At 31.7% G+C, this 24,782-nt stretch overlaps 1 protein-coding gene across 1 annotated transcript; it reads right to left on the reverse strand.

Moving 5' to 3' along the window:
• Window positions 1–1,820: 1,820 nt before the first annotated feature.
• Window positions 1,821–21,419, reverse strand: LOC110647621 (callose synthase 5). Its single transcript, XM_058150447.1, has 41 exons — window positions 20,745–21,419; window positions 20,521–20,621; window positions 18,174–18,295; window positions 17,967–18,063; window positions 17,730–17,840; window positions 17,491–17,619; window positions 17,275–17,367; window positions 16,924–17,015; window positions 16,683–16,809; window positions 16,437–16,574; window positions 16,264–16,340; window positions 16,085–16,163; window positions 15,895–16,020; window positions 15,684–15,798; window positions 14,473–14,807; window positions 14,132–14,184; window positions 13,970–14,030; window positions 13,780–13,861; window positions 13,624–13,673; window positions 13,423–13,509; window positions 12,465–12,587; window positions 12,102–12,377; window positions 11,288–11,448; window positions 10,313–10,436; window positions 10,122–10,216; window positions 9,900–10,017; window positions 9,641–9,792; window positions 9,269–9,378; window positions 9,040–9,165; window positions 8,890–8,958; window positions 7,886–8,075; window positions 7,669–7,780; window positions 7,467–7,586; window positions 7,272–7,387; window positions 7,090–7,173; window positions 6,360–6,472; window positions 5,998–6,227; window positions 4,182–4,994; window positions 3,017–3,067; window positions 2,737–2,922; window positions 1,821–2,296 (listed from the first exon to the last, which is right to left on the reverse strand). The coding sequence occupies exons 1-41, from the start codon at window positions 20,926–20,928 to the stop codon at window positions 2,066–2,068; spliced, it is 5,859 nt and encodes a 1,952-aa protein (XP_058006430.1). The 5' UTR covers window positions 20,929–21,419; the 3' UTR covers window positions 1,821–2,065.
• Window positions 21,420–24,782: the final 3,363 nt, after the last annotated feature.

Raw genomic sequence — 24,782 nt, forward strand, 5'->3', positions numbered from 1 at the left:
GGGCTTGAGGCCTTTGATAATAGAAGTGTTGTTTGAGCTACTTTGCAGGTTGGGTAAGTCCTAGATGCAGGGAAAACTCTATCGCCTAGATGCAGGGAAAACTCTATCGAATTTCTGACATAAATTAGGGTGTCTTTTGACTCTTTAAATCCTGATTTTGTGTTAATGCTAATAAATTCATAATATAATTGTTTAGGTGATCAGGGTCAGTCTTCTTTCTCCGTCCAGCCGTCACAATAATTACTGATTGATCTGTAAATAGATATTGATTTTATTTATAATTTCAATATTATTATATATTCAAGGCATACCCATGCATTTACTTATAAATATATGTATATAGTTAATTATTAGGCACATCTTATATTGCATATTCATTTGATGATATTGTTATGGATGTCGCCTTAAGGTGATTTGGAGCTGCGTGCGTGTGACGGCGTGCGTGTATTGTGTATATGGATATCGGTAAGAATGGTAGACGCAGCTAGAGCTTGACTCCCTGAGTCCCAATCTTTTTTGTATATAAGTCGGAGTGAGGTACGGCTTGAGTTGATCTCGTTGGTCTCCGCATTTTGATTATTAAGCAAAAATTCAACTCAAGTTGATCTCGCTGACAAATGTTGAAATTAAAAGAGCTGTATAGGGAATCAGCTCTCATATTTATATATGATTGATGTGACACATGGGTGTGTGAGTGCTCCAGATTATCTTTTGTGCGAATATTATTTGATTTGTTTGAAAATATATGTGTATGTTGCATTTCATATTTAAAGATGCATTAGCCTTAGATAGTTATAGAAATTGTATTTAAAATCAATATCTTACTCTATAAGTCGAACGCTCACTCCTGTTCAACTATTTTTCCCAGGTGACAGGCTCTTTGAGATTAACTTGCTTTCTTTCTCGCAGATTTATCAGCAAAAATTTTATTGTGATTTTATTTTCTTGTTTTCTAATCTAGAACTCCGTATGTGCTAGTAGTGTTCTAATTTTGATTTGGGACTAATAATTTATTTCTTTGAAGTTGCAAACATATTATATGGTTATGTTGGTATGTATGGAATGAGTATTTGCTTGGATTAGAGAGCTGAGCCCTCATTGGATTATATATGTTTGTTTGAGGATTGTTAGAGTGAGCTGAGCTCCCCAGATATTGATATATTGTAATTACAGGTCAGGTGAGGTAAAAACTTCCCATTTGATAGTCTAATTTATGATCGAATTTTGTCCATTTATTTTCTTGAAATTGAACTACAGTGATGGGATTTATAATTGGGCCAGAAATAGTTAGGCTTACTACAGGCTTTGAGGGCCTTGTGCTGACCCAAGTGCTAGTGCCGTCTCAGTCCAAAATTTGGGTCGTGACATTTAATATTTAGTAAAATTGAATTAAAATATTAAGAATTAATTTAAACGGTTGAAGTAAATTATTAAAATTTATAATAACATTATGGTATATTTAAATTAATAAAATAAAATTATACTAAGTAATTAAAATTAAACTACTTTCTTTTTTTTATTATATTAATTTGGACTCGGCAGCCACACCCATATTTGTAGTATGACAGAAAAAATTTTTAACTTTGAAAGATTTTCAAAATTTTGTCCAATTTTTATAATTTCAAATACTTTATGCCAAAGCAATAACATTTACGACAATTTAATTAATTTAGAGAATAATAATTAACAAAATCTAGAAAACTAACTAAATAAGTATAAGAAATATAATTCTATTACTATCCAATTATGAGAGCTAAAAAAAAAATTTATATTCTTAAATTTTCCTTCCTAAAAGATTAATACTTTTTTCCCTAATTTGGATAGTGTCTCTTTTCATTTGCAATATATTGCATTGAATTTAATTTCAATATCATTGTTGAAGAAAATTATTTACGATTGGTAAGGAACTCAAAGAACAAACTTATGCATTCTTTCAAATACGACCAAGGCCAAAGATAAAACACAACAGACACTTTCATGTTGCGGCCATCTCTATGGTACATATGAACAGGGGACATGGCCATGGCCCACCAAAATTATAATCAAGATCAAGTGGAGGCAGCACCTATTTGTTCTTCTTCCCACCAGCCAGAATACGTTGGATCTGAAGCCCTCGACTGAATGCTTGGTTGAACAGAAGCCTGGTCTGGAACTCCGATACGAATGGGAACCAGGCCAGTACAGCTACTGGTGTAAAGATGACCAATCCCATCATGTATTCATATCCTCTAGCAAGAGCCTTCACAGACCCCCACATTTTGATACCCTTTAACAATGGTCTTGATGCTTGTGATATCTGATCATGCAAAAGCACGCTTTGTGGTGACTGAATTATACTAAGAAACACTAGCAGTAGAAAGTAGTTTTAAAAAAAAAAACATGGGAGATGCTCAACTCGGAGTAAATAGATGTTCTAATAAAAATAAAATTGATTGCTAGTTTTCTTAATATGAGGAAATTCAAGTTCTGACGTCTTTGACTGCAAGATGGTTTAATATTAAAATGAATTGCTAAATCCATAAGTTTTATCTAAAAAAAAATAATTGAGAGGTTCCAGCAGAAGTTCAAACCTGCAACTAGAGATAAAACATGCCCCCGGATCACATTAATGTTCACATTCAACAATTAGGGACAGTCATTAAGATGAAGAATGCAATTCAAAGTTATTCTATCACAACCAAACTCATGCAAGCAAAAACACAGTAATATTCCCATGTTGGAGATGATAGACGTTACCTGCAGAAGCGCCCATCCGGTAGGCAGAAAGGCTAGTAAGCTCTGAAAAATGTCTCCAACTGTGAGATGAAGGGTGGTAAACAGAATAACAAGAATGACCATAAATCCTATAAACAGAAACAACTTAAGAAGTCTGAACATCAACTGGAAATCTGCGCTAAATTTTTTTCTGCCCTTGGAAACAATCTGCGGTTTAACAAGTGAACCAGAGTCATTATATAGCAAATTCAGAACAAAAAACCATGACCTGGAATATATTTTTGAAGTTATGAACATTAACCTTTAAGATGATCATCACAGCAACAATTACCAGCCAGGACAGACCATAAACCTGAAATCACAAAACAGATTGGACATATGAATATAAAAGCCAAAGTAATCCATGTCCTTAGGTTCAGGACAACTGAGATCATAAAGCTAACCGCTTCCAACGCTTTTTCTGTTTAAGTGAACGCTAATTTAATTTCAAGATTTAATCATATGGTTAAAATTTTCTAATATCTTTGAAATAGATCTTTTTTTAGACTTTCTTAGATTTTCATTAAATGCAATGGGACCTTTATGTGACTATAAGTAGCCAAGCTCCTTCAAGATAGAATTCCCATCCAAAGGAAAGTAGAGAAAATAGTAGAGTGTAAGAGTGTTGTAATTAAGGCATTAGTATAATTCAAAATATACTTTGTACTTGCCACATTGATGGATCTTGTACATCAGAAATTATTATACTTTTGCTATTATCTTGTTAAAATTAATAAAAGTTTATTTAGAGTGTATATTTTTTTTTCCAAAAAAATCTACCCAAATTTCCTAACATTTTCATAAGGACAGACCAATTATTTTTTTTTTAATGGTTATTCTGTTTTCCTCATTGTCAAAGAAGTTCCGTAGTCTATCATCTCAGATTAAAAAAATTTAGCAGCATAAGATGAGGATTTTTACAGTTAAAGTTTAAATGCAATCACTAATTTTAATCTATCACTCACTTAAAAATCACTAAACATTGGTTTCTAAATAATAAAACTACTGGGACCAAAATCTACCTAATTAACGGCAAAATTCAGACTGAAAATATACTATAGCAACCACATTAGACTTTTCTTTTCAGCATATTATGTATGCTTAGACAGCCACCCAATAAAATTCTCTCTCCTCTCTTTCCTCCTTGAAAGTAAACGACATGAAATTAATAATAATAATAATAATAATAATAATAATAATAATAATAATAATAATATGACATTCTCTCTCTTCTTACCCTAGGTTCTTAGCAGTACTTTCTGTTCTCATGTCACAGATTTTGAAATTGGGAATTTGGGACATAAAATCTTTGATAATTCAAATGGCTAGTAATGATAATAAAAAAATTACTTTACCATTTTGGACAGTAATTATGCATGTCTTAAAATATAAGACATTATAGGAGAATAAGAGGCTAATATACTCACAGCAATGCTCCGACTTCTGCCAGCTGAACTTTCCCTGGTCACTTGTAGTTGATAGACAATTCCATATTGATAGACGATGAAGCGCATGGCAAGAATAATCTCACATAATCGACCCAGAAGGCCAGTATGTTGAAGGTGCTCCTGTTCCTCTTCCCACCAAGACTCCCAGCTCTTGTTTGCAGGTACACCGATACCTCCCTGGCTGCTTATCCACTTCGTCCAATCATCCCAATCATCTACAATCTTCTGCCATTCAAATCCAGATGGGTTAAAAAGGAAAGGAGCAAACAACCAAGAAGCCACTAAGAACCACATTGAGAATGTGAGAAATGCATAAGCTGTTGCATCAGTTGCTGCCTTTCCATATATCTGATAACATATAAGCAATATCATAAGCTCCAGCCCTTTGACAAAGTGGCTCCTTGAGTACATCCTATAGTTCTCAGCAAACTTCTCATGCCGGACCACAAAACCACGCCCAGTAGCTCTGTATTTTGCCCCTCCATGCAACACAGTTCGTCCATAATAATGGGCCTTTGTACCAAGGGAGAAGGTAAAGAAAACAGCAGCAAGCTGAAGCTGCATGATGATTATGTCACCTAATGCTGTTCTGAACCCTCTCTCCAGTCCCATCTCCATGACCATGGGCAAGGCCATCAAAAGACCTATTTGGACAAGGGATTGCGAGGCCATGGCTGCCTTTAGCGGATCATCTCCCCTAATCCTTGCATATTTTATTATTGAACCCTCCAATCCACTCAATGATAGGTAAAGCTTGCCATACAAGTAAGCATAGACCGTAAGGACAACCATCTGCATAACACCAAAAAAGGCAGTGTCAGGTGAACCTCCTATGCATGTGAAAACACCCTTGCTTTCATACGCATGCACAAGAACACGCACATTTAAATGAGTGTGTGTATATATATATATATATATATATATATATATATATATATATATATATATACACGCCAGGGTACTGTAATTTTTTAAGTTTAACAATTGGCTCATCAACATATTAGATGAATATACTTCAATAAAAATTAGATGAATATAACTTTGTGAAGGTTACAAATGCTAATGTCTTATCTGCTTCAACAGGATATACTTCCTGAAGTAGGGTTTAAAAAGCTGAGAAAAAAAAAAACATTTTGCAACAGTCAAAATAACAATGATATATGTGCATGTAAAGCTGTCTTTTCTAAGAGGCTAAAGGATCCTTAAAATGAAATCTTGCCTGCATTCGTGAAAACTACCTCAAAAAATATCTTCTCATTGAAGATAAAGAGAAATAGTCTTTCTATAAAAACAAAAAGAAGACGCTAACAAAAATATTCTGAAGCGATTCAACAACTATGTTGGATAATATAAATATAAAAACTACATGAATCCCTTTACAAAATATAATAAGTTTTTATGACCAAAGAAGTAGACGATAAATTTTAAATTTTAATCAAAGTTCACAAGGATATTAATGAAACACAATTGAAGAGCAATTTCTATAGATCTCATATGCAGCTTAATAAGTGGAACTTTGAAGCAAATTAAATGATGCTATAATGCCAACTGAAATACAAGGCTGCATATTTCAGTTTTTAAATTTTTGCTATTTATGCAGCTTGCATAAATATTTTTATCTGTTTGTCATTTTTTTTTTTTTGATAAGTCTGTAAAGCCGTGGTCCAAATTTACTTGATGCATGGCGTTCAGATTTTCTCAGTAAAGAAGGGCAACCCTTAAACTTGGATTCATCTTGCCCACAGTACTAGTCCAATAATTTTGAACTTGAATTTATGCATGTAAAGAGAATTACCATTGCACTGACATAAAAGCCAATTGTTGTAAAATAGCAGGAAAGCATGCGGAAGAAGTCAAAACGATGGCCCAATCTGTAGATATCCCTGCTGAGGGTTTGCTCCCCATTGCCACATGCCACTTTTGCTTCAAAAAGAGAGATTTGGTTGAGTCCAACATCTCGACCTTTCCCTACTTGAATATACTCATGATGAGTGACATTCCCTCGTCTTAATGTTGAATTGAAACCTACATAGGAAAATGAATATGATAAGTGAATGAAATTGTGGTATTCAAAGGAAAATAGATACTTCAAACTTTCTTCCTCCTAATTAATTCTTTTGCTAGAAAAAAAAAAAAAAAGAAAAAAAGGGACGCTACCGGCAAAGATATCCTCGCTCAAATTGATACCACGAGAAGCTTTGCTGATGCCACCCCTGGTGATGTGAAAGATTCTATCAAACACATCTGGATGCCCATAATGGAATCGGATCCTAAAACCAGCCAATACAAATTCAAGATGAAATATTACTGTCAGCATCAATGTTGATAACAACATAGAAACAAGCCATCTAATTGATTTTAATTTTGGCACCGTTGGGTTCACTTTTTTGCATTTTTCTTTCCAAAGTTAACAACTATAAATTTTAATTTTTGCATAAAGTAAATTTAATAATTAAAAAATATACTTAGTAAATTTTTTAATGTTTCTTCATATGAGAAAAGTAAAAAATGAATAAAACAAAAAGAATTCCCTTCTGCTTTCAGAAGCTATATAACTTTTTGATATCTAAAAAAACAATGCTTTTCCTTTTCTTTGAAATAGCAAAGCAAATAAAGCAAACCAACCAAATGGACCCACTAACGAAAATACATCACTTGCAGAAATTTATCAGCCATGGAGATTGCTGAATATTCATCAGGGCCAAGAAAAAATAACATGAGAATTGAAGTGTTTGAGAATGAGAGAATAGGAAGGGGTTTAGTCATATTCTTTAGAATAAATGAAATTCAGAAGGAGTGTGCGTGTATAGATTACCGTCCCATGAAGCACAAATTTGCTTTAGTTATTAGTTATCAAACAAAAGATGTAACAACAAGGGAAATGTACTTCAATGGTCTTGCAAGAACTCTTTGACCAATGGTGACAAAACTCGTTTCTTGATTTGACATGAACCAAGCCAGAGAAGAAACACTGCAACAAATATATAGCAAAATATCATGTGTTTGAACATATGAAATTTTAATGAAGTACGAACTGCAAACGGATCCAAAACAAAACTTTTGTCCAACCTTCCTGTGAAGATATGTTCACGAACACCTAAAATTGTAGGTGGACGCACCCCATGATCCTCATGAAATTCTTCAAGAAGGTTGCGCATTTTGAATGCTTCTTCTAAGTAATTATCCTACAACAAACAGAAATGATAAGTCATCAGGATTGGCCCAAAATGCATAATGTAACCATAAGGAATACATAGGGTTTACCTGATTCATGTCAATGGCTTGAAGAGCTTCACCTCGGGTAAATATTATCGCATGATTCTGATTTTCAGGCTTTCCTTCTCCTAATTTTGCAGAACCTGGCAATTTTATACGATAGATTTCCTTTGGGGAAGATAGAAGAACAGTAAGCATTTTTTGTACAATTAGTAGCATATAACAATGTTCAGAATTCAAGGACAATCACCTGATCAAGATTATCAAGAGCTTTGATCAACACAGAATAGTAAACCTTCTGAGCTTTTACACCATCACTTTCTTCAACTTCGTCAATATATGCAACACGTAGGGAGGGATTGCTAAAGAGCAGCAGCAGATACGAATTTCGTGAACAACATGAACTCATTGATTAACCTGTTTAAGACACTTAGCAGAAAGGCCATACTATCAGAGGCGGAACATACTTAACCATCAAATTCAGGATATCTGTTGCATGGCGATCACCACTCCGCTTCTGATTTCCATAATTTTGACAGGTAGCAACATATGTGAATTTCATGTCTGCTACTGCCTCTAGTTTAGCATACAGGGATCTTTGGCTTTTCTTATCTTCCTCAGATGGAATTGAAATTGCTTTATAGCCTTCTAGTATCTCTGTAAATATAAGAATGTCTGATATCAAAAGCCAGCATCAAACCTTTAAAATGCGAATACTTCACTAGAAACTTATCCCCATTTACGTAAGCATTGATAAGAACATGAAAAAATAATAAATATATGAGCAAATGATACAGATGTCAAGTACAGGCCTCACACATCTTACACTCCGACATTATAATTCAAGATAGGTAATCATCTCAATTTGGGAAGTAAATTGATTCACAAACAATTGCCTTACAACAGGTATTTTCATTTTTCTCTTCTCATTATTTTTGAAGATATGATTTAATTTTTAATGCTTATCAAAAAAAAGGAAAACAAAAAAAATAATTCTCTGACCCGAAGTCAGATATAGTGACCTGAATTTTCTTCAAACTGGTTGGTAAGATTCATAATGCAATTAATGCATGACTATTATTCATTTTCATTCCATACTCATTTGAATTTATGTGCTGATTTGGGTCATGACCTTCCTCACATTTCACTAAAAGATCCCTTTGATGCCATTTTTGGAAACAACCATACCTACTAGACCTTTATCAATCAATGTGTAATTCTGTTATTTTTAGCCCAATCAAGCAAATGAAAAATGCAGATAAAAGTTGAAAGCCTAAATCAAAAGCAACAATCAGATTTTATCTGCATAAGGCTACTCTTAAAGCTAAATGATTAAAATATCCTGCGCAGGGACACTCTTTTACAATCAATTTGCTCATGAGGCCTAATTGCAGAAAATGAGAAAATGTTCCATGTTTGAAGTCTACAAAAATTTCTCAAATATTATGGCGAAAAGCATTTATCCCATTACCAGTCTCTCTAGCCATATCAAGGAAGGCCTGAAGTTTCAAAGCCCGTCTGTAATACATCATCCCTCTAACTGCAAAACATATAATCATTAGTAGTGCACACAATAAAATGATAAAGAAATTTGGTTTGAAAAAATGAATGCATCAATCACCTGTGCGGAAAAGAGTTTGACCTCTTAAGGAGGCCCAATGACGTAGAAGCAAAATGTTTTCTTCATTTTCCCAAATTTCACTCTCCTTTTTACAATTGAGTCGTTCCATGAAGTTGTTCCATTCATCTATCAAAGTTGCCAGATGGTTATTAAAAAAGTAATACCAATACCCATTGAAAACATATGTAAGTCATAAAACACACAATGATAGATTAAAAAGCTACACTACCTGGGTAGATCTTTTGCAAGTAGTAAATGATTGATACACCATCTTCATTCTCCATTTCAAGGTCAGATTTCGAATAAATAGTCTCTTCACTGTAATATGGGGTCATGACACTGTCCATGGCATGAAAAGTAATCTTAATTGAGTAAAATATGTTTACTTTGCTTGAAGAAACACATCAGAATTTCACCTCCTTGAAATATTCAGATCCATTCAATATCTAGAAGTCCAATATGTACTTCCAACGGAAATATGAGAATAGAAACTAATTTTGCTATAATAGTAAATGTGCGATAGGCAAAGAACATGTCCAGTCCTACTAAAAATCAACCTTATAAAACAACTCTAGGACTATAATTGATATATAAACTGCACCTGAATGAAAGCATTTTACGGACTCGGGGAGCACGTGGCATATCCATAAACAAGGAATTCGTGAAGAATGAAATCCTTCTACGTGCTTCAAGGTTTGTTGGTACATCCATAGCAGATTCTTTTACAGTCAAAAGAAGATGAAGACGCCTTATCTAAAAGAACAATAAGAAAAAATTCACCAATGCTTACATATAATGAAAGATTAAATTATACTTTTTTCTTCTAATTTTAATTCATCACTAAGCCAATACAAATATACCTGTTCATCCCACTGTGCTGTAACTACAGGAGGGAACATTATAGCAGGTTTTGCATCAGTACCAGAAAAAAGTTGCCTTCCTGAATCCTTTCCGCCATGTCCAAGGTCCATCGATTCGCTGTTTATCATTATATAAGGAAAAAGCAGCATTGTTGGTTTTCATATAGAAAACAGATAGATTGAAACACCAAATCCAAATAGAATGAGACAAGGTTTACCAACCGATTCTCATTCACCATCATATCACGGGTAACTACTTCTAACATGTCCAGCAGCAATAATACCACATTATCTCGCTTGGATGGATCACCATCTTTCTGCAGGATGAAAAGAAGTGGTAAATTTTCAACCATGTGACAGAAATTCATATTTAGTAAACCAACATGGAGTCACTAATAGTACAAATGACTCACCAAAATCTCCACAAGCTCCACAAATTTCTTGCAAAGAGCAGGTAAGGGACCCATTCTGAAATTTGTAAGAAATGTATTCTTTGAAATGTTGCTTTCAATTTCTTTAACGATAATGCCAATTATCCTGTGACATTGTAGCACAGAGTACAATCAAATCACACCTCTCTAAATAAATGACAATTCACTAGACATTATTTCTAAAAGAAGAATAGAATAAAAAGCAAACACTTCAATTCAAGTAATAATTCTACATGATATAAAACTTGGAGCAGGAGGACAAGGCATCTTCCTAAACTAAGGAATGCCAAATACTTATAAAAGAACCCAGACTTGTTTTGTGCTAGTACTAAAAAAGATAGTGGAATTGAACATAGAATGGTGCTAAGAGAAATTTTAAAACAAAAACAAAGAAAGAAAGAAAGAAAGAAAATCAAACAATTAAATTAAGCTTCAAGTTGCATATTTGGAGGAGAGGGCATACTAAAAAACAATTAAACAATTAAAATATAGTGGTAGTGAAAACAAACAAAATAATTATCAATGAGAATCTTATTTTTTAAAGGAGCAACTAGCATGGAATTTAAACAACTAGAGTACTAGGCACCTCAATTTTGCAAGTTTTCCAACTCTGGCATGCACATTTAGAAGAGGAGGAAGCAATAGTGGTGGTGAGAAAAGAAAATAATCATCAGATGATATCCTGATATCTAAGGGAGCAACTAGTGTGGAATATAAACAACTAAAGTACTAGACACCTCAAACTTATAGTTTTTCATTCTAGAGCCAATCTAAAGAGTAAAAGCAAATTCTAACTTCATGAAGCAATGGCGATTATCAACCAAAAACAATGGAATTTCAACAGCCCCAACTTGGTGGTCTAGTTACATATGCAAGTACCTTAAGCTACAAACTAAAGGGAAAAAAAATTAAAAAATGGAAGTGTATTATCCCATACAAACAGAGTATAAGAAAAACCTTTTCTCATTTTCTCCAACCACCAGAACATTGAGGACATGCTTGAAGGATTCGTAGCATTCTATCACAGCACATTTCATGTATTCATCAGCACAAATGCGTTTCCAGAGATCAGCATCCTTTGACCGAAACTGAGCTGCCATATCCAAAGCTATTGGGATCTGAAAATGTAGAAAATGTCAACAACTAAAACAACCAACATATCCAATCAGAGTGATGTCACAGAGGACAAAAGAAGTCATAGATGCAAGGGAGTTTGTCTTGTGTAATAAATGTTAATAGTTGCAAAAGGCAAGAGCTTTTAGTGGGCTGGTTTCCTCATCCGTCTAGCTGGATCAAGATTAATATAGAAGGAGATTTTAAAGCCTCTCCACTGGCCTAGCTAGTGCTGTTGGCATATATCATTATTCAAATGGAACTTGTTTATTGAGTTTCACAATTCTTATAGGGGAATGTACAGCAGTTAGGGCAGAGTTATGAGGCATTTTTACAACTCTTCAGCGGGATTGGGAATTGGGGCTCAAGCAACTTCTTTTGAGACGGACACCATGCTAGCAGTTGACGTGATTTCCCAGGGATGTAACTTGAGCAACCCCAGTTGGCATCTGGTAAAGAGTATCCACCAATATATTGCAAAGAACTGAACTGTCAAGTTGTACCACATTTAGCAGACGGGAATTTGGGAGTTGATAGGATGGCTAATTATATACACTGCATGTGTTCCATCTAGTTCAGGGTTCTGACCCTCTTTTGTAACAAATGTAAAATAAACAAAAAAAAATGTATTTAAATATTCATAGGGGAATACGGAGACCTTGCTTGCTAGCAGAAAGGGAGGCCACTGAATTAATTTGAGGCTAGGATCTGATGAATAAGGAACTAGCAACAAATCCATCTCCCTGGATTCGAAGAATAACCATATTAGTCTCAACAGCTGGAAGAAAAAGATGTTGCCTGAAAAAATTAAAAAATATATTTTTGTTAAGGGGCTTTTCCTGTCACTAATGAGATCTTCTTCACGGAAACTACATATTACTTCATTCCATAACTGAGCAAATTTTGCAGCCTCACTTCTCCTGCTTGCTGAAACCTACACAGGCAGAAATTTATACTAATTGAAGTATATGCAGATAATCATACATATTAGTACCAAACACTTCTAAACATGAGTTCAAACCTCAGCGAATCTCTTTGAAAAAGAAAACCTCTTCTTTTTTGTCTTATCAGAAGGCACCAAATATGCGTTAAATGCACCAGGTAAGGATTGGAACCGTGATCTTAGCATGCCTAGAGTTCTTATCTGTAAGGGAAAAAGAAAAATGAACAAATCAACACACCACATAGTTTATATACCAGGTTCACAAAAACCAAGTCAAGCAGTAGTCATTTCACTGAGAATTTTACCCTTGTCCCCATGGGAACACCCAGTTGTTTGATGTTGCAATAACAAATTGGAGCTTTTGGATTCAACTTCCATTTAGATGGGAGGGAAAATTTATGGGATAGGAGTTGGCTATCCCATTGTGCAGTCCAAATTTTGGTGGGTGCTATTATGAGAACTGAGAAGCCACTCCTAGTTATATGTAAAATGAAATAATATTTATACCTTCAACAACTAAAGCATGTCTTATAGAACCTTAGATTAAAAAAAGGGTTGACATCAGTACTAAACTTTGGAAAATCAATTTAATAGTGTAGCTTCAAATATCTAGCAATACTTGGCTTGCATTAGCGGAGAATACATAACATAATAATGCCTACTTTTGTAGCAGTTATATGCCATTTAGCCATTCTCAGAATCTCAGAATATTACTACACGTTACAACTTTGAAATAATTTTGATATGGGAGATGAAGAAAATAGCTAGATAGGATGGCCTATTGTACAACACTAAAATTTTATATTGAGCTTCTAATACTTTTTTTCAATTTCCAATTTTTATTAACAAACCATAGTTTTGCCAAAAAAGAAAGTGTGCATGAATGATACTTGATTAATCTCATAATAAAGGAATCTATGACATGAAAGCAAGATAAATATGCCCAAATGACTTCTTCCATAAAATGTACCATGGTTCATTACTTTAAACACAAACATGAAAAAAGATTAAATAAATAACTATTTGAGGGATTTACCTCTCCTAAGCGATCAAAAGCTCCAACAAAGCCACCATATATAGTTGAGAAAACAGCATACCATATTTGAGTATCCATAAAATAGACCTGCATTACAATGTACATATATCTTTACACCATGGAAGACATATGTTTCTGCACAACTAAGAAAAAGTAACCAATATTAAACCAAAGTTAGGAATAATGAAGGAGAAGACACACCAAGATTACTGGTGCCCAGAGGGACAAAACTGCTCCATAATTGTGTTTCGCTAGATTCATGAGATAATTATCAGCATAGACTCACAAGATATTGTTAAAGTAGATTGAAATTTTAGTTGAAAAGCTATAATTGAGGAAGTAAAAGCAGCCAAGTACCGTTTGGGAAAAACTCATGCCACTTGTAATCTACATGCTTAATGTTCATTATATCTTTAGTTGGCTTTACCAGAGGTTTTATCTAGAGAAGGAACATGTGTGTTAGAAGTGAACCCAACCGTCCTCTTGTCTATTTTGCATTGTAACAATTAATATTAATGATGATGATGACTGAACAACTAAAGCCAACCTGGATAAAATAGCTGAATGCAAATTTTGAACACAAAAGTAGCACCCAGAAAAAGGTATACCTGAAATCAAAATGTAGATTTAAACAGCCAACAAAATTGTGACCAAAGAAATTCATGATTACATACAATCACTATACATAACAAATTCTTTTCAAACATACTTTATAAGTGCAAATTGACTTTCGTGCATCCCCCTCCCAACATAAATTCTTGGCTGCAGACAAATAAATGAATTAAAACAAGACAAAATATAACATTTTCTTCTATCTCAGAAATTTGCAACTGGCTAGGGATAATTGTATTAAAAAAAAAACAAACTAAAGGGTGAAGGAACTTTTGAACTTGTATTAAGAAATGAATACTGAAGAGTGATTCTGAGAACATAGTACTTACAAAGCTAATTTTAAAGTCAGTTCAAATGCAATTCAGTGCTTTAGACCCAAATTAGAGACATGATGAATGCAATAGCAATGAGAGAAAAGAAGCAGGGAATCATAAATACCTGTGACCACCACAAAAGGAATCTGATAACAAGCCAGTCGGAGTTCTCAATCCATCTTCGAAACATGGGAAAGATAAACAAAGCAGCAGCCAAAATATTTGGAATCAAATATACTACCACAGCTATAACGTATAGGGGAGGGATTTCCTTCACATCACGAAGGAATGACAATGAATCTCTGATTCTCCTCCGGGACACGTTGAAGGCCTGTGCATAACACAATGGAAGAATAATGAACCATGCGAGACTAACAATTATCTTCAGCATGTTTCTCAGCACATCAGTGAATTTCCATCTATGGAACCCCGGAAAGTTCAGAAGAAGGTCCAAAATACCTAAAAAGGAAACAAAAGGAAAAAAAAAAAGAGATGAACACTAGACTTGAAATGTAAGCACTATTCACCTAAAGTAATGCCACAAAACAGATAATGGGTTGAAATTGGATAGTATGAGCTTTAGAGAACAAAAAACTTCAGAAAAGTACCAGATTTTATTTGCAATGCTATTAGCTAAATTTGTTCTTCTCCCAACTCCAATGACAAATCTAGTCAACCATTATCAGTAGCTACCAAATATAAAATGTGGACTACTACTACTACTAATAATAAAAAAAGGACAGAAATCATTCAGTAAAAAAGTCGGGTAACAGTCAGAAGTTTGTCAAAGGAGCTAAATGATGCAATGAGAATGCCATAAAAGCATTGGAAAATTAAGGGCTTAGAGATTTTGCTACGCATATCCATTGCACTTTTTATACTCAATTCTTTTTTCACCAAGTAATGAAAAAAAATAATAAAAAAATTAAAAAAAAAAAGAGGTTCTACGATTCCAAAGCACCAAATGCAAAGGTGATTGTACAAAATTAGGTTACTACTAGAGCAACTTACCTAAATTTGCATTAAGACAGCACACCAAATGGCTTCAAATCAATCATTCCAGCTATTCCCTCAATGCTGAATTTTTAGTGGAACGTTTCAGTTTGGGATTTCAAATTTAACCATTACCCATTTATCCCATTTAAAAGGCCAATTTCTGAAGTTTACAATATTACCCTTGATCATAATGGACATGAGAAGAAATAGAGTAGTGTAGGAAAGCTAAAGAAATTGCATCGTTAACAATGAATGCAAAAACAATTACATGTCCACTTGATATTTGAAAGATGAGAAGAACAACAATTTTAGATAAAGTATCAAGTAAAAATACATTACTTTGAAGAAAGCGAAGAAAGGCTGCTGTAATGAAGATACTGGATATGCTATACAAGACATTCTTTTGAAGAATTTCTGAAAATGAGGCCCCACTCCAAGCAAAGATAACCATTGCCTGCAATAAACAGTTTATCTATTAATATGCCCTAGTGTTCAAAATTATTAGAAGAGTGATACAAAATTAGGATATCTGCTCTATCAAACCGAATACCTGAAGAGCTAGTATGTAAAATGTCCACAATCGATCAAAACTTCGAAAGATGTGCCAAAAAGTTCGGGTTTCCACAAAATAAGATTTGCCTGTGCTTCCAGATTTTCTTGGAGAAGCCTTTCTTCCCTGTAATAGCAATTATATGAAGCAGAGACCAGAAGATCAATTCAAGTAAAAAGTTGAGTTTTACCTGTGCCATGTCCTGTGTTGATCTAAAAAAAGTTCCATCATCGCGCATAGGCCAACCAAGGGAGAAGCAATCAGTTGACCTGAACAACGTATAGCAAAACCAAGCATTTAACGTTACAAGTAACTTAAAAACTACCAAATTTCTCATGACCAATAAGAATTCTATTAAATCAAACTAACCAAAAATACTCATTAAGATCATCATAATTGCACCACTTTGTGTGTGAAGCTTTTCCATTTTGGCACTTACTGGCTTCCTGGAATAATTAAAGCACATTTTTCATATTTAGAACAGAAAGACCTAAAGTTTGACTGCATTATTCGAACTGGTTTTGCTAGTATGCAAAACATACCTTTTGAATGACACGGTAAATTGGCGTTATGACCTTCCTCAAGAATGCCTCGTCATCTCCACCATAAGAAGGCTTGATATTTTCTCCGGTAACAATGCTTACATTTCCGGCCAACAGGCCATGAAGTTCATACGCCATCTGAACATATGTAACAAGATTCTTATGGAACTCTTAATAAATCAGAACATATTCTGGTCACTATAAAAAATAAACAACAAATCCCTGGGTAGCATTATGAGCACTTACATTGTGAAAAATATAGCATAGACATTCTGGCATGAAGCGAACATTGGCTGCCTCACCCCAGATAAGAAGATATAGACCCATGTACAGAATCTTTCTCTGTTGTATTTCTTGCTGACCTTGAGGGAGACTATAAGAAATGCACAGATCTCAATATTATGAGTTCTATTTAAAGAAGCTTCCATTGAATTATGAACGCGTTGAAAAATCCTCAGCAAAAAATAAAGATATTGTTATATCTAACCGTAAACTGTGTTTTCGTCCTAAAAACTTGCACCAATTTTTGTAATTTTTAAAAATCTTGTTCATCACAGCATCAACAGCTCGTTCATCTAGCTGCATAGAGGAAAAGTTTTAACCATAGCTCAGTAAATAAAATGTGCAGTTGGAAACTTCTTATAAATAATATTTGCAAAAAGAAGAAAAGAATAACATATGCAGTGAAAACCTCTTGAAAGGAATATATAAAGAACAAAAAATAAATGAAAATTGACATATATACACATCGCATGATGTCTTCAGCTCAAAACTATGAATTCAACATAAAAAAGCATCTAAGATAATAACAAGAGTACAATGAAAAATTAGTAAATGCCTTATTAAGAGGTTCCGGCTTGGGGTTAAGCCTTATATGATTGTCAGCAAGTAGTAAAATCAAATGCTCCCTCTGGTTCCTGACATTGTCTCTCTGCATTCACAAATATAAATAATAAACACATTAATTACCGTCTGAATACCATAATTACTTCTTGTCTATGAATATTTATTTTGCTTATTTACTGTTCATTTATTTTTTGGGTCAAACACATGCCTGGAAGCCAAACATGGCTCTTAGCCAATCGAGAAGGTCCAAATCCCCAGCTTTTTGCCTCTGCTGCTCAAATGCTGCAGGCCAGTTCAAGCCACGAGTGTTCCACAGTGCAGAAACAGCAGCCTTCACCTGGCATAGATAAACAGGGAAAGTTTAAGCAGCATCAAACAAAGTGCAAAAAGACATAATGCAGGAAAAACTCCCAACAGCAGAAATAGGGAGATGTCTTGCGGTCTTACCTCTTCAAGTTGCATGATAGACTGTGATGCCCCAGCAGAATCCAGGGGAAGAATGTTGTATGGTGCATATATTTCTTTCTTTTCTTGGACATCTCTAGCCGCAGCAATAATCTGCTCCGTAAAATCATTGCAAATATCATACTCCACTGAACATCAATATGGCAAGAATATGATAAATGCAGCAGAAAGGCCACCAGCACAACAACATAGAATGGAAACATTAAAAATAAATCTAACCTCAGGGGCAACTTCTTCAACTTTCTCTGTCTTATTGACAGCGCACAGCACTTCAAAAAGAACTCCTGCTGTCTGATAGGCTTTGCCAAGTTGAGCTCTGAGAGGAAATATAAATAAAAGGTTCAATCCACACAAAAATACAAGATGAGAAAAAGGGGAGAAAACGATGAAATTATTTATAATAAATGACAATAATTATGTGGTCACCTGTCTGCCTGGTCTCCCTGGTCAAGTGCTCTAACATAGTGTTCATAGTACTGCTGATAAAAGCTCTCTATTTCCCGCGCATCAGTCTTTTTAAGCCGAGATGCAAGACTGGATGCATTGTCCTGAATAGAACTTTACATAAGTTTCATAACCGTAAATTTTATAGTTATTTTGTTTTAAAATTTTTCTTGAGAATAAATTATTTTTAATTTTTATATATTATTTTATGTATTTAATAAAGTGATTTTTTTTTGTAAGTGAAATTTTTTATTTTTTTAAATTGACATTTGTTTTTATAAAGTGATCATTTTGAGAAAATATATATTAAATTAGTGACAAATAATGATATTTTATAAAAAGGTTAATATACTTTTTATAAATTAATATAATATAATTTTTTAAAATTAATAATAATAAATAAATTTAATTAATTACACTCAATAATGAAAAATAAATAATACAATTGTTTATTATTATTATTATTATTGAATTCAATTAATAGATACTATTGATTTTATTCATATTTTTTTATTAAACTATTTAATTCTTCCATCAATTTTTATTAGTCAATAAATTTTAATATTAATTAAATAATTATTTAATATCTTTATTTTAATGAAATTAACTAGTTAATTTCTGTATTTAAAAAAAATAGTTATTCCTTGTAATTTTGTTAATTTTTTAGTTTCTCTGATTATTTTTTATTCCCTTTTTTTTTTTTTTGAGCCCCCCCTTACTTCTCTCTTTATTCATGTTTCTTCCCCTCTAGCCCACACCTTTCTTACTCTCATCCTCTTCTTATTTTTGGTCTTTTGAAAGAAAATAGTATAAACTATGTGCATAAAAAGATTAATAAGTTCTCCTAAATTTTCAAGTAATCAAGGTGATAAGTCAACAACATTATTTTTTAATAAAGAAAAAAAAATGATGTACAGGGATATGAATGAAAATATTTAAACAATTTTTAAAAAAATCATATTTAGATTTAGGCTCACATAGGAAAATTTTTATTTTCATTCAGGGATATATTTCTTAAAATAGTATATTTTTTAAAATATAAGAATCAACTAATTAGTTTCGTTAAACTAAGAGACTAAATAATAATATTTTTTAAAATATAAAATTAACTAATTATTTTAACTAAGATAGAGAAATTAGCTACTAGCGGTGAATCTAAAAATATTTTTTTGGGTAAATATATGAAAAATAAATTATAATATACTACTAAAAAATATAAAAATTATAATATCAATATCTTATCATTAAAATGACCATGAAAAATATCAAGAATTACAATATTATTAATACCATCAAATACACAAATGATTAAATAGTCATTTATCATTTTTTTTTTAAAAAGCCATATATCAATTAATCATACATGTGATCATGTGATTTTATCTTGATAAAATATTGTATACCCTTATTTAGTTTTAATTTTATCAAAACATAATTTAATAATTAAATTTATTAAAAATTAATTTAAATAAATACATACACATATAAAGATTATTTTAATAAAAAAAAATCAATTGACTCCTATTTTTGTATATGAATCCAACACTATTAATTAGTAATTTAATTAATTTAAAATTTATTGATTAATAAAAAATTTAATGGAGTACTTAAAAAGTTTAATAAAAATAAATATAAGGATTAAATAGTATATTTTTTAAAATATAAATAAATAATAATTTTATTAAAATAAAAAAATTAAATAATAATTATTTTAAAATATTATAACCAGGTAATAGTTTCGTACACTTTTTAGTCATATATAAACCTTTTTGGCGAGGCTATCTTTGTATACGTGGGATTCACATATTCCACCTTCCATAACAAGTCTCTATGTATGTAGAACTTACCCAGATCCCAGAGAAAATAACTCATTCCAGGGCCTATTTCCTCCTCTCTAGAACTCAAGTCTTATAAAATATGTTCTGTTGTGTTATAAATAATAAATACATAAACATGAAATGCAAAAAGGAAAAGGCATTTGACATGGGTAAATTATATAATATAATAGTGATTCCGTTGTGTAAGATCGCCTGTATGGTGGACCAATAAAACTCATCAAGTAAATAAAAGTGAATATTTTAAACTTAAAACTATTCAAGTTTATTTTTTATTTTAAAAACAGTTTTTTTCTAAAAAAAAAAATAATAGTACCTACATTTATTATATAGTAACTTTTAACTAAGGGGCTATTATTCTACCGGTAATAATTGTTTCATTGCAAATAATGATTAGGATTATTTCACAATTAGGGCAAATTAGAAAACAAAACCAACACATGCAAAGGAAGAGGTATTAAACTGATTTAGAAAATTAATCAACTGAAAATTACCCTCTCTAATCTTTGCAGCAAAGATGTTTTGAACTGCCTCACACCTCGTCCGCCAGAGTTCGGATCCAACCTATGCGCTTTCTCAAACGCATAAAACCGGCCTATTCCCAGCAGAAAAAGATAAAAAAATTCAGAAAATACTAAAAAAAAAAAACAAAAATTCTCCATGATTAAGAAAAATAAAAGTTATTAAGAAATTAAAAAAAAAAAGGCAATGTACGAACAGAGGTAGGCGACGCGAGGACGCTCATTCTCGATCTCGTTGGCAATGCGGAGAATTGGAGCGATGGAGCCGAGAGAGGAGGGGACGACCTCGTTGTCGAAGACCTCGGTGGAGAAGGTGGTGGTGGCGGCACTGCGGGATGGCCGCCGAGTCAGCGTTTGCTGGCCCGGGTCTAGAGTCGACATTGATTATTAAATAAGTGCGAGCTCGGTAGCTAGCTCTCTCTGCTCCTTAGCTAGCTCTCCACGTATATGGATGTACGTCTCACCTTCACTCGGATCCTGATTAAGCTATTTCTAGCTAGCCGCCTATTTACGCGAACAGCCTGCTAGAGAAAATCGATCATTAATTACATCAGCTTTTAGAGTCTGTTTGGAGGCAGAGAAAGTGAATGAAAGAGAAAAGAAACAAAATCAACAAGCTTATCCGTCCATAACTCCATTTATCCTTAATTCCTTCCTCTATTTTTTTCACAATATCTGTTTATTATCATTATTGCTCCACACACTTGAATTTCTTTACAATTTTATTATCTTAAAACAGGTATTGCTTCCTTTTTTTTCCCTGTGTTTAAACTTGTTTTGCTCATATCTCCTTTTGATTCCATCACAAACTCTTTTCCTCCTCTTCTTCTTCTTCTTTTCCCAGTAGTTTCTTGTCAACTAAACAGGAAAAAAAAAAAACAATTACTAAAGAAAAAGAAAACAAGATCCTTTTAGAAATTGATATCTTGAATCTCATTTTCATTTTCCTGCGGTTTTTCTGGGCAACCAAACAGTGCGAAGAAAGATTAAAAAAAGAAAAAAAAAAAAGAAGAGATTGTAGAAAAGTGGGAGAAGCATACGAGTTTTCTTATCCAGTTAGGAAATAGAAATGGCGAGTAAAATCGCCTTCGCCTGCGATCAACAGGAAAGAAACAGGTCAATGACAATTGAGATATTCCCGAGAAAAAAATAAAAGAAAAGGTTTCAGAGAATTTAACCTTTCGCGAGGAGAGACGAGTGGCAAATAGAATCTGAGGAGGTTAAGTAGAGAGAAATAATTGAGAAAAGGAAGGAGAAGGATTTCTTGGAGAGAGAGAGAGTATGTGACAGTCTGTTCGTATAGAGAGAGTAGACGCGGGAGAGAAGGGAAAGAGAGAATTAGGAAGAAAGAAAATGAGAGAGAAGAGGGAGTGTGAACTGGGAGGAGAGACACGTGGCGACGATGCGGCTATTTAGGATGGAGGGAAGAAATGGTGGTAGTTTTGAACGCGTCATAATGGTGAAAAATGATTGGAAGCCCCTTCTTTTCGAGAAATTATGATAGCATATAATTGCGTCTTTTTTGCCGTTTGGTTTTCTTCTGGGTCTTCTATTGGTCAACTTTCTTTACACCAATTCTCAGCTGACCTTCTTGCATTTGCAGGGTGGGATGGGTGGGACCCACTGGAGATCTCTCTCTTTTATGAGAAATTATATAATGAATCTATTATCTCAAGTAGGTAATTATACGTGGAATGATAAATTAAATAATAATTAAATTAAAATAAATTTTATAAAATTTAATTTTATTTATGTGTTAAAAATATTTTTTTTAAATGATGATTACTTTTTTATGCTATTGTTATTCTATATTAAGTACTAATATAGAATCATAGTTATATTATATAATATCTCTATCCTCAATCCTCACCTAAAAATGTAATTTTTTGCCAACTATGTGAGATGCAAAAACAGTAAAAAAAAAATTGGCTAATTACATAAAGCCCCCTAAAATTTATCTTGAATTATGTTAACATATTTATTTATTATTTCATAATTAGTAGTTTTTTAGTCTTATGCCAAAATTAATGAAAAATTAAAAGAAAAATTATCTGGCTAAAATATTTTCATGTTATAATAATTCATATTAGTAGTTTGATAAAGTTATTGCAATGAAATATACATCGTCTACTGGTTATGATTATGGGATATTTAAGTTTATATGTTTTTAATAGATATATTTTAGCTGAAAAAAAAAAAAGCAAAAGGATATTGGTGAAATGGAGACTAGCATATATTTACATGATATCTGTTTGACATTGCGATTCAAATTGTTTTTTGAAAAGGGTATATTTCAAAAATTATTGAAAAAAAAAATTATTTTAAAATTTTATTATTAAAAAATTTAATAATAATTATTGAATTTTAATTTAATGATATTAAAATTATTTTTTAAAATAAAAAAAAAAAACAATAAATGCAAGCCACATAATCTACTTTTGAAACTTTTGTCTAATATGTTAGAATAATCAACCGTTTCAATATGTATGGGTGAGGTGACTTTCATATTTCAAAAAATTTGATATCCATTTAATTCGATTGAAATCAGACCATATATATATACAACGACGGTTACACCAGCAGTTTGCCGCGGTTTGGTACAATATTACTTAATAATTAATATATATACATTGTACTTAACAATTTATATATATTCATGATATAAAAAATAATAACAAAATCAGTAAAATGTCAAATTTGTTAATGTTTATCTTTTTTATAGGTCTTAACAATTCAAACATTATATATATATATATGGTGATAATTAAAAAAACAAAAAGAATTAGATTAATATCAGTAATGTAGTTTATTTAACGATAAATTTAATCTCAATTATAGAATTATGACACGGTTAAAATTAAATAAATAAAATATTAGTCTTTATCGAGGTTATTATTGTTATTTTTGTAATTAATGTTTTATTTTATAATTATTTTTTCAATTAATAGAAAAAATAAATAATAAAATAAATAAGAATAGAAATTCTCTTATTCTATTAGAATTATATCATCTCATAATTATTTATAATTATTTATGTCTTTAACATAAAGTTAGAATAAAAAAAAAAATTCGTATGTGGGTGCTTTCTAACTTTTCAATAGAAAAAAGAGTGACTAATTTTATTAATTTTATGATCAATTATATTTTACAGCTCACGTTAACGACATTTAATCAATATTTGATTATATTTTAAGAATTTATTCTTTTGTTTTATGTCATTAAATATAAAATTAATTAAAAATAATAAATATAAAATTTTTTAATGATGCAAATATAGTTAGAATAAGTATATTTTACATAAAAAAAATTAAAATACATTTAATTAAAATTTTAATAATTATTTTTAAAAACTTTTTATCAATTCATTTGTATTTTTTATTATAATTTTTATTTAATTAATTATATTTATTATAAATTAATATATTATTGAGTAAATGTGTTAACCTAAGGCAAACAGCAATTAATTGCTTGTATTATTCAGTTAATTTCTAGATAACTATAATTTGATGCCATTAATATGTCAAAAATTATCTGGCTTCTAGTTAGTAGCATCAAGTGATTTGTTTATCATATTTATTAATTTATAATTAAGAAAGTTTTCGCATCCATAGCCATATATTTTATCACAAATTTAATCAATATCTTTCTTTATTTTTATTCAATTTTGTAATTGTTGTAATATTTTTGAAGTTTCATCCTGTATTTAATTTTTTTTTTTTGAAATTTATTTAATTTGCTAAAAGTGCAGTATCTTTTATTGGCTCAAAAGTTTACTTGGGCTATCTGAATGTAGTAGCATTTAGCACATTGGATCAAAAGATAGGTATTTTAAAACCCACAAAGTAATTCAATATCGCTATTCAGAATATGTATATTTAAAAAAGAAAGAGGGGTAAGAAGGACCTTTTACTGTTCTTTTATATATATATATATATATATATATGCTAAATAAAAATATTTGCTAAGTATTTAATTTTTATTTTATTTTTAAGAATCTTTATTATTGTCATTATTATCTCAATTTAATTAATATTTATTTATTATTAAATTTTTATAAATTTTCTTTTTAATGTTTCTTAAATTTTTCTACATTTCATTTTATTATAAAAATTTAAAAATTATATATCTTAAAATCAATTACAAAAAAATAATATATATCTATATATATAAAGTAGACATTATTATAGTTTGTAATTATAATAGTTATTATCTTTTATATTAAGTATTTAATTTTT

Source organism: Hevea brasiliensis, chromosome 7 (assembly GCF_030052815.1).
Source record: "Hevea brasiliensis isolate MT/VB/25A 57/8 chromosome 7, ASM3005281v1, whole genome shotgun sequence".
Taxonomy (NCBI): domain Eukaryota; kingdom Viridiplantae; phylum Streptophyta; class Magnoliopsida; order Malpighiales; family Euphorbiaceae; genus Hevea; species Hevea brasiliensis.

Coding starts and splice junctions, on each gene's coding strand:
- LOC110647621 (XM_058150447.1), bottom strand. CDS start 20,928: ATGTCGACTCTAGACCCGGGCCAGCAAACGCTGACTCGGCGGCCATCC. Junction 15,799..15,894: donor TTTACATACTAGCTCTTCAG/GTATTCGGTTTG, acceptor TGTTTATTGCAG/GCAATGGTTATCTTTGCTTG. Junction 8,959..9,039: donor TCAAACTCTTTTCCGCACAG/GTGATTGATGCA, acceptor TATGTTTTGCAG/TTAGAGGGATGATGTATTAC.